General features: G+C 38.8%; 1 protein-coding gene and 1 long non-coding RNA gene across 5 annotated transcripts; both read right to left on the bottom strand.

Annotated features, from left to right (window-relative positions):
* Window positions 1-3,453: 3,453 nt before the first annotated feature.
* Window positions 3,454-4,008, bottom strand: LOC118556956. Its single transcript, XR_004927520.1, has 2 exons — window positions 3,963-4,008; window positions 3,454-3,543 (listed from the first exon to the last, which is right to left on the bottom strand). It is a non-coding gene; the product is annotated as an uncharacterized LOC118556956 (long non-coding RNA).
* Window positions 4,009-4,011: 3 nt separating this feature from the next.
* On the bottom strand, window positions 4,012-12,394 carry LOC118556167. Of its 4 annotated transcripts, none has more exons than XM_036125717.1 (5): window positions 11,763-12,384; window positions 7,164-7,222; window positions 6,992-7,075; window positions 6,841-6,917; window positions 4,012-5,677 (listed from the first exon to the last, which is right to left on the bottom strand). In XM_036125717.1, the coding sequence occupies exons 1-5, from the start codon at window positions 12,188-12,190 to the stop codon at window positions 5,633-5,635; spliced, it is 693 nt and encodes a 230-aa protein (XP_035981610.1). In that variant the 5' UTR covers window positions 12,191-12,384; the 3' UTR covers window positions 4,012-5,632. The 4 variants fall into 4 exon arrangements, 3 of the variants coding, with proteins under 3 accessions (XP_035981610.1, XP_035981611.1, XP_035981612.1); XR_004927519.1 differs by having other exon boundaries at window positions 5,557-5,677; window positions 6,996-7,075; window positions 11,763-12,392; XM_036125718.1 differs by lacking the exon at window positions 6,841-6,917 and having other exon boundaries at window positions 6,965-7,075; window positions 11,763-12,394.
* Between the last annotated feature and the right edge of the window lie 1,055 nt (window positions 12,395-13,449).

Below are 13,449 nucleotides of genomic sequence, written 5' to 3'. Positions count from 1 at the left end.
TTAATCAGATATACTAATATAAATTAAAATATAACAAATTATAACCTGTCAACATATTATATTAAAATATACAAAATATTTTTTCAAATGACTAACATTTTCTAAGATACAATGTACAGGGAACTAATGCAGACTACCTAAAATACAAAGATAAAAGAGCTGTCAAGCTGTCAAGCTAAAAAAAAAAAATAATATGTTTGTTTTCATTTTTAAAAGGTGATTCATTGCTGCTGAAAACCCTAAACTTGGAAAATCTGTTTTGCATCTTAAATGGTGTCGCATAGGAATAAATTAATTAGCACCAGTGTTTACAGACAACTTCTACGTTTGCAGTGATTTTAAAAGTAGCTGATAACAGCCTGAATCACAGCCTGAATCAAAATTAAATCTTATTTGACAACATAAAATGTAAATCAATCTAAACCTATAAAAACATAATTGAAATGCTCATGAAATGCGTTGATCAATGTTATTTTTCTATTTTTACTCAAAGCAAAGACTCCAGTGAATTCAATAAAATTATTTCTCCCAAATATCTTTCATGTAATCAAACAAAATGACGTGGGGAATGCAGAAAATAAATAAAACAACACAACATGGACCCACGCTGCTGTTGATGCCTTATTTGTAGAATTAAAAGTTACCAACGTACTGTGAACGCACCACCGCGTCACAGAAAGGCATGCGGCTGAAGACTACAAACATGGCTGCACACTTGTTTCTCTTCAGACGACCTACTGACTTCGGCGCATGTGCGGCGCTCCAGGTTTCGGTCTCATGACGTGACATTTAAATATTTCATACCGGAGGCAGAATCAGAATCTGACATTTAGCTTTTAATCCGTCTGCTGACGTTTGACGGAAACAGGTGTAACAGAAAAGCGAAATAACTGAAACTACAACAGCAACAGAATCAGCTTCCGTTCCTTACAGGTTCACTTTATTTAACTCTGGCGTTGGTGTGCTGTGACACGTAAAGCCAGATGCTCCGGGGATTATATTAGGATGTGTTTATTATGATTTTCCACAAGGCACTGCATGTTCTCTTAGCTCCAGCGCTGCGTGATCGTCGTCATCGCATCTCCACCCTGTTTCTCCCTCTGAGGCAGACGCAGCGCCCTCTGCTGGTGGACGGAAGAACTGCAGAGACACTCCTCCCAGATGTGCGTCTGAACCACCATAGACATATGTCTGTGTGAACCACTGATCTCTGTTTATTCACTGGATTGCTGATTGGCCCGAGAAACTGAAGTCACTGGCCGCCATCTTGCTACTCCCTACTCTCACAGAATCACAATGTAAACATACCGACGTGTTCAGCATTTGCTTACAACAACAAGCAGTTTTCTGGCTGTGGGAAGATGTTTCACAGGTATCAAGTACTGAGAAAGTCAAGTGCTGAAATATTTTGCATGTTTATATATATATATATATATATATATATATATATATATATATATATATATATATATATATATATATATATATATACACACACACACACACGTATATTGATTTGGTAGATTTCCACACAGTGATGCTGCACGGATGAAATAATGGGTGCAGAATGTGCATATATACATGTATGTATGGTATATGCAAATTCTCAACTAGAACCGCAATTCTGTATATCATTACATAATTGAAGATATTTTTGGTCATTTGTTTACTGTTACTTTCAACATTATTATTATTATTATAATTATTATATTGCAGAGATGTGTGTGTGCATACACACGCTGTGTATGTAATGTATAGATTTACACTTGACTGTGTATTTTGCAAATGCATGTGATTTTTCTAGTGTAGAAAATTGGTTCATTAATTTATCTGTATTGTAAATCTATGTCAGATGTGAAAGCTAATGCACAGACATAGCATAAAAGTATATGGCATTTAAAAGTCTTAAGCCTCCCCGAACATGAGAAAACCATTGGATGCTGTAGCGCACGTATTCCCTAGTTACTGAAGGAAATGAGGGAGTACCAATATGGCGGCTGGTGGTTTCACAGCGATGTGTTCTACCAACGGCCAATCAGCATCCAGGGAATAAATAGAGATCACTGGTCTGTACGAGTATTAAAGTATTTAAACTAATCATGCTTAACTTAGATTTAAAAATGTTTTTCTCCAGATAAACTAAAATTAAATTATATCTGTTATTTTATTTTTTAAATTTGCTCTGGTTAATCTTCCATCCATCAATACATACATTTTTCAATTCAATTCAATTTTATTTCTATAGCACCAATTCACAGCACACGTCACCTCAAGGCTCTTTCCAAAGTCAGACTGGTTCTGGTTCTGCTGGAGGAGAACCTCCAGCAGAACCAGAACCAGGCTCAGTGTGAACGCTCATCTGCCTCCACCCACTGGGGCTTAGAGAAGACAGAGCAGAGACACAGAAAGCTCAGAAGCTCACATTGACCCAGGAGTACTTTCTATGTTAGAGAAGACAGAGCAGAGACACAGAAAGCTCAGAAGCTCACATTGACCCAGGAGTACTTTCTATGTTAGAGAAGACAGAGCAGAGACACAGAAAGCACAGAAGCTCACATTGACCCAGGAGTACTTTCTATGGTAGAGAAGACAGAGCAGAGACACAGAAAGCTCAGAAGCTCACATTGACCCAGGAGTACTTTCTATGTTAGATGGTAATAGAGGATGATCTGCCTCCCCTGATGATGTCACAGCTTACAGAATGCCAGACCAGGTGTACCTTCTATGAAGAGAAAAATGACAGAGAAATAACAGCTGAAATAACAACAAACAATGCAGATTGGAGAGCAGTAGGAGAACTCAGCAGAGAGAGAAATAGACCCTGATGTTCTCCAGCAGCCTAAGCCTATAGCAGCATAACTATAGAGATAGCTCAGGGTAACATGAGCCACTCTGACTAGAAGCTTTGTCACAAAGGAAAGTTTTAAGATTAGTCCAAAAAGTAGACGGGGTGTCTGCCTCAGGGACCAAAACTGGGAGTTGGTTCCACAGGAGAGGAGCCTGATAGCTAAAGGATCTGCCTCCCATTCTACTTTTAGAGACTCTAGGAACCACCAGCAGACCTGCAGTCTGAGAGCGAAGTGCTCTGTTAGGAACATACGGGGTAATCAGAGCTCTGATATATGATGGAGCTTGATTATTAAGGGCTTTATACGTTAGAAGAAGAATTTTAAATTCTCTGCAGCATAGGTGGGCGTTCGTGTTTCATATGTTGCCTTGCATTAAAAAGGTCCCTGGTTTAAATCCCAGCCCGGGTTGTTCCTGCATGGAGTTTGTTTGTATTTCCAAGCAGACAATAGATGCATGGATGGACGTTTTCATGCATTAGGTCTTTAGTTATTTCTGACTTTACTTGTTCGGTACGCTCAGCCTTTAGAGCACTTTGGTTTCAAATGGTCCAACGAACCCATTCAAACAGTTTCTGTCCATTCAATGAATAAAAATGACATTTTATTTCACCTTTGATGAGCTTTATTAACTCTAAATAACATAGATTTATATGCAAACACAAAATACCGAGGACATATTCTTGCAAAACATAACCTATGGGGACGTTCTAAAACGCTTAACGTGAAAAAGCTTAACGTGGCTTAAGGTAGGAAAACAACGAGGAATCATCACCAAATTTCTCATATTGCTCTTCATAAGCACATAAAACTATAAAAATATCGAACACAATATGAAAGAGAAATTTGGTGATCATTGATCGTTGATTAGGTACATTAAATCACGTTAAGCCTTTTTCTAGCCATAGGCACCAATGAAGAAGAAAACGTTAATGTGAGATATCTTCTATAATCGTTGGATTTCGGTTTATTCTTTTTGACAGGCTTAAGTCTTCATGACAAGATATGGCCATGCGAAATTTGGTGATGATTCCTCGTTGTTTTCCTACCTTAAGCCACGTTAAGCTTTTTCACGTTAAGCGTTTTTCACGTTAAGCGTTTTAGAATGTCCCTAACCTATGCCACCTGTAGAATGGTATACACACCAGTTATTACAGGGTTTACTGCTAAAATGCGTAATTTAATGTATCCAGTTTAAACCCCCACCATCACAGGCTTTTAATGTTTTTATTTCACCCATCCCTTTGGACCAATTATTTAACGTGGACTTTAAATTGTTACTAATAACAAGAATTGAGCGCACAAGTTAAATGGTTTTGTCTGATCCTCCATGAACCACGTCTGGTTTTTGGTTCAACGCTGCCTGGCAGGTTGCAGAGAAATCACATCTTTGCATCTTTCAGTGAGATTCTGATACCTGAGCCCGTTTCCTGGCTGAATCTGTAGAGTTCATTTAAGTTTGTTGAATTATTAGAGCATATTTGGCTTTTAGAAAACTCCTTTTTTTGTTTGAGTTTAGTTATTTTCCTGCCGTAAAAACCCGATTCTGACCCAGTTTCAACTACCTGACCCAAACGGTCCACCTGAGAGGAAAGAAAAGCAAACAGGAGCCAGCAGGAAGATGCCGGCAGATCCGTCACCGTCCACCAGGCAGTTTTACGTCACGACGGACCGAGAAGACGCCAAACCAGAACCACCTGCTCCTAAATCAGAGGTCTGCAACCTTCAGAACCACAATGGCTCTTAGCAACTTTGGCTAAATGATGACTAACCATATGTTATTTTAATATAGATATAATAACACAAGTTTAACTTTTTCTAATGGAACAATTGCATTGAATTTCCACACCACAATGGAACGTTTTTATTATTGTTTGGTTGGAAACAGCGTGTTTTTTTTATTGTTTAAACATCACTTTCCACAGATAAACATCCATAGCCCTAGCGGAAACCTAGGGCAACCTATTTTTGCAAAGATTTTCTTTATTTTGCAATCTAAAAATAGAAATAAAACTGGTTCTTTAAAAATGGCAACACATTTCCTGTAGAATATACCTGTAAAAAATAAAATAAAAAGATACGTTGTGATTTTTCCAAAGGTCATGGAACATTAGCGGCTCTAAAGGAGTTTTATTTAGCTGGACTCAGGGTAATAATGGCTCTTTGGATGGTAATGGTTGATGATCCTTGTCCTATATCAACACCTTGGAGCTCTGCAGAAACCCACAGCTGCTGAGGTGGAACATCCAAACATCTAGAGAAAACTTTTAGGGTCAGACAGGAAGGATGGAGCTCTTTGGCTGCCGTGTGAAGCACGGTGGTGGCAGCATCATGCTAAGGGACGTTTCACCGCCAGCGAAGGAGTAGAATCCAGGTCAGTGTCAGGAAATCAACCAGTTTAAATGAACTCCATCAGTTCTGCCAGCTGTGGTCCAATCAGCAGCCAGAATGATGCAGAACGTGTGTGGCTGAGATGCAGCTTGCTTAAAAACATTTAATTACACACTGGTGGGGGTGTATGTATATATTTGAGTCTGTATGATTAATTCTGACCTTCTGTGTGTCAGAAAAAAATAGTCCAAAATAAACAGAAAATTGTGCATCCAGGAGTTGTTAACAATTAATTAAACCCAGAAGGAAGAGCGGCTCTGATAAATCATTTAAAGACTAAAACGAACATTTGTGCGCAGAGGATGGAGACGGTGGAGCAGCTCCGGCTTCGCCGTGTCAGGAAGGTTGTGTTCAGCAGGAGCTGAGCTGCCAGGTGAGACCAGGAGAAGGCGGGGTCACCTGGCCGGGACAGGTGTTTCCTCCATCAGCTGCTTCCTCACCTGAAACCACAGGCAGGACAGGAAGTGACCGTCTGCTCTGCAGGCAGCAGCAGATAAAACAGCCGACGAATCAATTAAAAACATGAGCTGAATAAAACCAAGGTAGATTTAAAATAGATATTCAAGCAATTACTTATAACAGATTATAAAGTTATTTATTAATCCAGCATCTAACGTGTAATATAACATTTATTTTATTTTGTTGCTCAATTTTGAGAAATTTGCTTTTTTCTAATTAAATGAATTTTATTTTTTGTTCATATTTATTGAATAATTGTCTTAATTAGGCTGATCTAGCTTTGTTATGTTTTCACAATAAAACAACATGAACATTTATATAAAAAAAAAAAAATCAATTTACTAATAGTTCTAAAATTCTGCTTAAAAAATCTAAGGTTAATATAATGAGAAACAATAAAATTATGATTAGTGACCAAAAAAATTATTGAATAATTGTCTTAATAAGGCTGATCTACCTTTGTTCTGTTTTAACAATAAAATAAAATAACATGAAAATCTATGAAAAAATAAAAACTATTTACTAATATTCCTAAAATTCTGATTAAACTTTTATAGTGAAAAAAATCTAAGGTTAATATAAGTGTTTTAATATATTTAAAGTAAATAATAAAAGTGCAGTTAAAATTGTCTGCATTTAAGAAATTAAAGAATTAATGATGTATTCAAGAACTTTAACCAGGATTATAAAACAATATTGACGGAGCAACACTAGAATAAAAACACAAAAATTATGATAGATTAGTGACAAAAAAACACATTCTTTGTTCAGATTTATCAAATAATAGTTTTAGTTAGGCTGATCTACCTTTGTTCCGTTTCAACAATAAAATAACATAAAATCTATGAAAAAATGAAACCTTTTAGTAATATTCTTAAAATTCTGCTTAAACTTTTACAGTGAAAAAGTCTAAGGTTAATATAATGAGTGTTTGCATCTATTTAAAATAAATAAACAAGGAACAACGTGAGAATAAAAACACAAAAATTATGACAGATTAGTAATATTTAAAGCTACAATTCCAGTTTGAAGGTTTATTTTCTCTGCGGTTATTTTTATGCATATCTGCCATATTTAAAAGGGAACAGACAAAGTGAAGCGCTGATGATGGTACATGACTCTCCTCCCTCCCAGGAAGTTGCACCTGTTTCTGCTTCCTCTTTGCTTGCATCATTTCCTGCTGCTGCTTCAGCCGCACTTCCTGCAGACTCATGCAGCCGCCTGTGAACGCAGCACACACACAGTCAGGGAGGAGGCCGTGAACGCACCGTGCGCGAGGCGTTCAGGTGTCTCACCGACGCTGCTGGGGTCGATGGACACGTAGGCCATGGCCCTGCTCAGGCGCAGCTCCTCCAGAGCGGCCAGCTCCGCCTCCGCCTCTGCTCAGCCAATCAGACGCCACACATCACCTGACATCATTCACCTTCAGCTGCTTTAATTTCAGGAGAAACAAACATGGAAACTCACTTTTCTGGATTTCTCTTCGTTTCTTTGGGTTCGGCGGGATGACGGTGAACGCTTTGTGACTGAAACACAGAGAGATGCTGCTTAGTTTATCTCAGAAACATTTTAATTTATGGTCATTTCGGGTTTTATTCAGATCAGATTTTAACATTTTGCCAAAAAACACCAAAACAAAGTATAAACCTTCCAACATTCATCATTGTCTTCACAAAACGACCCAGAACAAAATGTCTCCTGAATCTCTCATGATGTTAAATATTAGAGGAAAATAAACATAATATGGGGCATCCTAAATAGTATTATAAAAAAATACCACAAATAAATTAAAATATGGCAATATTTTAATTTATAAAGACATGGAAAAGTACAACATGAATGAAATATCTGACAGTTTTAATAACATATTAGGTTTATTTAAAGACATCTCAGCGCAGCCAGCAGTTTGATCAATTAATAAATATAAATACATACTCAGTGTTCCTCAGTGCTGCACAGAAGAAGAATGTGAGAGCAAAAGATTCTCTGATTTACAATAATTAACCAGCCGGGGTAGCTGGAGAACAATAATCCACAAGTTCTACAATCACAATGATTATAGTCGATCCACAAACAGCAATAATTACGTTCAAAGCCAAAAACAAGCAGCAAACAGAAGATGGTTTGAATTAATATCAAACAGCCATTAGAATAAGATTTAAACAGTTTAAATCACGCGATAAAAAGTGGATTCTGAATAGAAATCATACTTAAAACACTATTATTGTTAGCAGTGGAGTTGCTTTTATTGGTAGTAGTTCTGTTGCTTATATATAAATATGATGTGTCAAAGGAAAATATATCCTTGCTGCACATTAATAAGATGTTTTTTCTTGTGACCGATAACAGACCAGTGAACGTGTGTCTGGTGACGAAGCAGCGATCACTGTGAGTTTATACTTGAATTTGTGCACCAGTTATTTTTACATCACCGTTTTTCTTATTGTCTTCTTTTCTTTCTTCTACTTTTATTCCTTTTAGATGCTACATGTTCAAAAAACATAAAAAAATGGAAAAAAAAGAGGACAGAAAAACTGAACTTACTGAAGAGTAATTTAATATTGAGAAATTGGAAGAAGTTTTAATTTCTTGAGTAATTTAGAGAAATACAGTGAAGGGAATTCCAGTTTATTCAAGATTCATATCCAGGAACTTTAAATTAGCCTAATCTGTGTAAATAAATGTTTCTTCTACAAATACAAAGCAAATCAAATGGATAAAGTTAGATCTTCTATTTAGAATCAGGTCAAATTTGGCTATGTGCTTATTTAAAACAAAAATTTAATGTATACGTTTATTTTAAAAATATATCTACTTTTGAACTGCGGACATTTAAATATTCAGTTTGTGTGAAGCTCTTTAAAGCGTAAGCTTTAAAAACTGGGACCACAGTTCCCGAAACCTGTTGGAGACATTATATAGTTTCATCACATGTAGAGTTAAAGATTTCAGGCCTTTAGTTCTTGTAGCTTTGAGTTAGTTTACTGAGAATGGAAACCCAAAACTAAGAGTGTGGAAAATGTGAATTTTGTAGAAAGGTTAAATATTAGAACCATCCAAATAAGCTAATTAACACCTGCAGAGATTCCTGAGCCTCTATACCAGGTGTTAAACTCGAGGCCCGCGGGCCAAATCCGGCCCATCAAGGCAATTTATCCGGCCCTCCAGAGCCAAGAAAGGCACATCATGTCATAAAGTACAAGCATATATCCTTTTAAAGTTTATAAAGTGACTAAAACTGTGCCTCCTGTAGCAAATGTTGATTTGTTTACTGTGTAGTAACAGCATCCTGCCACTAGATGTCAGTTTTCCTACAACACAATAAAACAACCCAAAAAGAGAAGAAGTGATGCAGAATGATGAGTTTAAAGTGTAACTCACCCAGATATTAACTTTATTTTAGCAGATAAACTGTATAAACTGGACCTAAGGTGCTACTTTATGTTACTGTGCAGTTTTTTATATTTATATGTGAACTGAAATGAAATTATGAAATAAAAAGTATCATCTACACAGGAGCAGCCGGCCCTTTAATGAGACGGTCATCAACAGCGGCAGACCGACATTAACCCTTCAGAGAAGCTGCAGGTTCTCCAGAGTTCTGAGTCGCTTTGTGTTCCTGGAAAGTTGAGTGGAAGGAAGACGTGTGGCAGGAAAAGATGAACCAGCAGCTTTCAGAGGATCTGGAGCAGCTATCAGAGCAACCTGGACTTCCAGAACCTCAGTAGAACCACAGGCGGACCTCCTCCATGCAGCGCTGCACTGATACAGGAATTCATGCAGAAGGAGCCCAGACCCGGTACCGGGAGCAGAGAACCGATCAGAACCGGACATTTCTGGTTAAAACATCCTTTTATTGCTCTGATCCAATATTCAGACTTTCTGAGACTCTAAATGTTTTTATTTTTTTTCTGTCTGCCATAATCATCAGAATTACAACAATAAAAGCTGAAAATATTCCGTCTATGTGATTTAATCAATGTAGGAGTTTCACCTCTGAGATAAGCTAATCAAATACACTACGCTACGTCTCCTGCAGGTTCCTGGTGATGTAGATTCTCTTCAAACAGCTTCAGGAGGTGGAGGCGGTACTGAAACCGTCCTTCATGCAGGAACCTCCACCGGTCAGAGGTTCCGGTTCCTTCCGGTTCCTCCGGTTCCTTCTGGACCGACTCTTCATGCTCCTCCTGAAATCATCGCCTTCCATCTGCACAGCCTGATTCTCTGACGGCAGAAGCTGCAGAGAACATCGTTCCACAGATCTGTGGCTCATCCAGGATAACCGGTTCTTCCTGCAGAGGTTCTGCTGCAGAGGTTCTGCTGCAGAGGTTCTGCTGCAGAGGTTCTGCTGCAGAGGTTCTTCCTGCAGAGGTTCTGCTGCAGAGGTTCTGCTGCAGAGGTTCTTCCTGCAGAGGTTCTGCTGCAGAGGTTCTGCTGCAGAGGTTCTGCAGGAACCAAACTGGTGGACACGGCCTGGCGGCGCTGCAGGCCTGTGGTGGCGGTGAAACTTCTGGGGATTAAGCTTCTGGAGCAGATGGCCTCAGGCCGCAGCGGCCGGCGGGATATTTTCAGACCGGCCTTTCACAGCAGGAAGCTCGGAGAAGTTTCCGTACCCAAACACAGAGACGGCTTATGGACGTTCTCTACGTTAAACCAGGGCTCTGAAATATAGTCTGCTCAAGGATCTGAAGATATAAACCACATATATGTTTTACAAAAACAGAAATATATTTCAGCACTAAAGGCCGAGAATGAGATATAAATATTTCTGCTGACTGAACATTTGAGGTGAACAGAAAGAGGAACCTAGAAGCTTCCTCTGACTATTAATGACATTAATTATGAATATAAGCAGGACGATCATTGACCAATCACATTAATATAAACTCAAAAGAAACATGATTAAAGGCAAATTAAGGAAAAACTTAGTGCCAGGATGCTAAATCCATTAAATATGGATATATTTTGTACTTTTCTGATGTTTTATCTGAAATATTTACAGGACGATACTGATTTCTGATTTGCTTTGAGTTCTGACTAGTGTATTTATTATATTATTATTATTATTATTATTATTATTATTATTATTATTATTATTATTTATTCATTTTTTAAATGCATATCAAATAAAAAAGAAAATATGCTGCAGGATGATTCATGGAGGTATGACTTTTTAATCTAACAGAAAACAGGTTTAGAAGGTTTATAATTTAAAGCTCCTTTTCTGAATTTTATAAAAAGTAAGAAAAAATAGCATTAAAAAAGATGCTATTGGTTGACGTATTTATAAAGTAAAAATGTCAGTAGTTCTAACGTTTCTGACACATTTAATGAATAGAAGATATAAAAATCTGATGGATTGACCTGATCTGATCTTTGAGTTATTTGTTAATTTTATAAGCAACATTTTTAAATATGAACTCGTCTACTTTGGTGAAGGATTAAAATTGTTTTGTAAGAATAAAATTAGATTTTTTACCATTTTTTTTAATTTATTAGGATGTTAGTTTCCACCGTAGTGGTTATTAATCTTCCTGGAGTCCAGTTGAAGGAATACAAAGTTGTTCAAATTGACATTAACATATGATATGCACATAATCTGACATTACATAAATTACATACATAAACCTGAATTTAAACTTACATTCGGCGTTAGATTTAAGTGTTTTTAAAATAAAGTGTGCTTTTTGAATTGGTAATGCTTTTAGGTAATTTGTTCCATTCCTGAATTGCTCTATAAACAACAGATTGTTGTCTTAGCACAGTTTATAATTAATTTAGTCTCTAATGAGAATCTGGTAAAATGATCAGAATAAATAAGCTTTTCATAAAATTATTCAGGTCTCCCTGTTAGGACAACTTTATTTAAATAATAATAAGTAAATTATCCTGCAACCCAACCCAGAGGCAACAATAAAGTGCATTTCATTAATACGTGTAGAAAAAGGAAATGTTAACGCTTAGTGAGCTTTATGTGGACTACCTGACGCCTTGATGAATCTGATTAGTTAGCAGCCGAACATTTAATCAGACATTATTCTAAATGAGGCCAAAGGTTGGTCTCACCTCTGGATCGGAGCCTTCCCCTCAGCCCTGGAGCAGCGCAGCTCCTTCAGACCCGGACCCCCGCCGGTGTCCCGGGGTTTCGGGTTGGCATCGGGTCCCCTCACAGAGCTGGTGGCCCTCCGGCGCTCCGGCTCGGTTCTGGCGCTCCTATCCGCGGGTTTGGTTCCTGTTGGTTTGGGGGCGGCGGACGTGGACCTCGCTCTCCTGTCGCAGCTCGGTTTGGCCCCCTGGGTCCCTGTGGTCGCCGTGGGGCCCCTCAGGCTCTTGTCTCGCGGCTGCGCGCAGCGGGAACAGCTTGACGCGCGGCTTTTACGCGCCGTGGCGGCTGGAAGCTCGCCGTCTGCGCCGCCGCGGGCTGTCGGCCTCACCGGTTTGCTTTTCCTCGACGCCTCCGCTGCTCTGGGCTTCACGATCATCGTCGAAGGCATTTTTAATCACAAAAAATTTGTTTGCATCCAACCCTCAGTGCGCAGGATAGACGCCTCATCTTCACGCGCCTCAGCATCTCCGCTTCAATCTAACAAAAATAAACAAATCTGTCAACTTCTTGACCTGGTTGCTATGGAGCTGGCTACCTGGCAACGCCACTGTCAAGTCCAACAGAACAGGTGAAGGCCTTTTGCCAGACTTTCAAAATAAAAGCGTTTCAATACATTTAAATTTTAATTATATAGCACCAATTCATGAAACATGTCATCTCAAGCCTCTTTCCAAAGTCAGCTTCCATCAGATCCTCCAGGTTGGTGAGAAAGTTTCCTCTCTAAGGAAACCCAGCAGGTTGCATCAAGTCTCTCCAAGCAGCATTCACTCCTCCTGAAAGAGCGTAGAGCCACAGTGGACAGTCGTCTGCATTGTTGATGGCTTTGCAGCAATCCCTCATACTGAGCATGCATGAAGCGACAGTGGAGAGGAAAACTCCCCTTTAACAGGGAGGAGAACCTCCAGCAGAACCAGAACCAGGCTCAGTGTGAACGCTCATCTGCCTCCACCCACTGGGGCTTAGAGAAGACAGAGCAGAGACACAGAAAGCTCAGAAGCTCACATTGACCCAGGAGTACTTTCTATGGTAGATGGTAATAATGTTTTTTGTTCTCCTTTGGGGGAAAAAGAAAACCTCTAAGATCAAGATGGATTTAGTTGGTAAAACGGGGTAAAATATGAGCATATTGCTCTATTAGACTTAAAACAGCAAACATCCAAACAGTGGCAGCTATAAATAAATATTCACACTGTTCTGTTTTCAACAAAGAAATAAAGTTTCTACAATTACTTATTTATTTAATCTTGTGTCATTTTTCTGCGTCCTTCATTTCACATCAGTTTTTGTATCGTTGACAGTTTAATTTCACATCATCTGAACAGCTCTTCTCCTTTAAACACATTTTTATATAAAAAATACATTTTATTTTGAAGGGCCGCGCCCCTGTTTCCGGTGATCCTGCCTGGCTGCGCAGCTGCAGATTAGGTGACGCAGCAAGGATCCTCCGCTGCAGGTGGTGTTTGGCTCACCTGTCGGTTCAAACATGGAGGATCATCCGATTACTGACCCGCTGCCCTGCCCGTGTCACGTGACCGCAGGTAAACGTCTCACCTGCCAGGTTGCCATGTTCTCCTGAAATACTGCAAACCTTTGGGGATTCAGCAGCTATCCGAACTTCTCTTTGGATGGTTCACTCATTTTATACCC

Source organism: Fundulus heteroclitus, chromosome 21, assembly GCF_011125445.2.
Source record: "Fundulus heteroclitus isolate FHET01 chromosome 21, MU-UCD_Fhet_4.1, whole genome shotgun sequence".
Classification (NCBI taxonomy): Eukaryota; Metazoa; Chordata; class Actinopteri; order Cyprinodontiformes; family Fundulidae; genus Fundulus; species Fundulus heteroclitus.
Note: the sequence above shows the minus strand (reverse complement) of the source record. Positions and strands in the feature narration are given on the sequence as shown.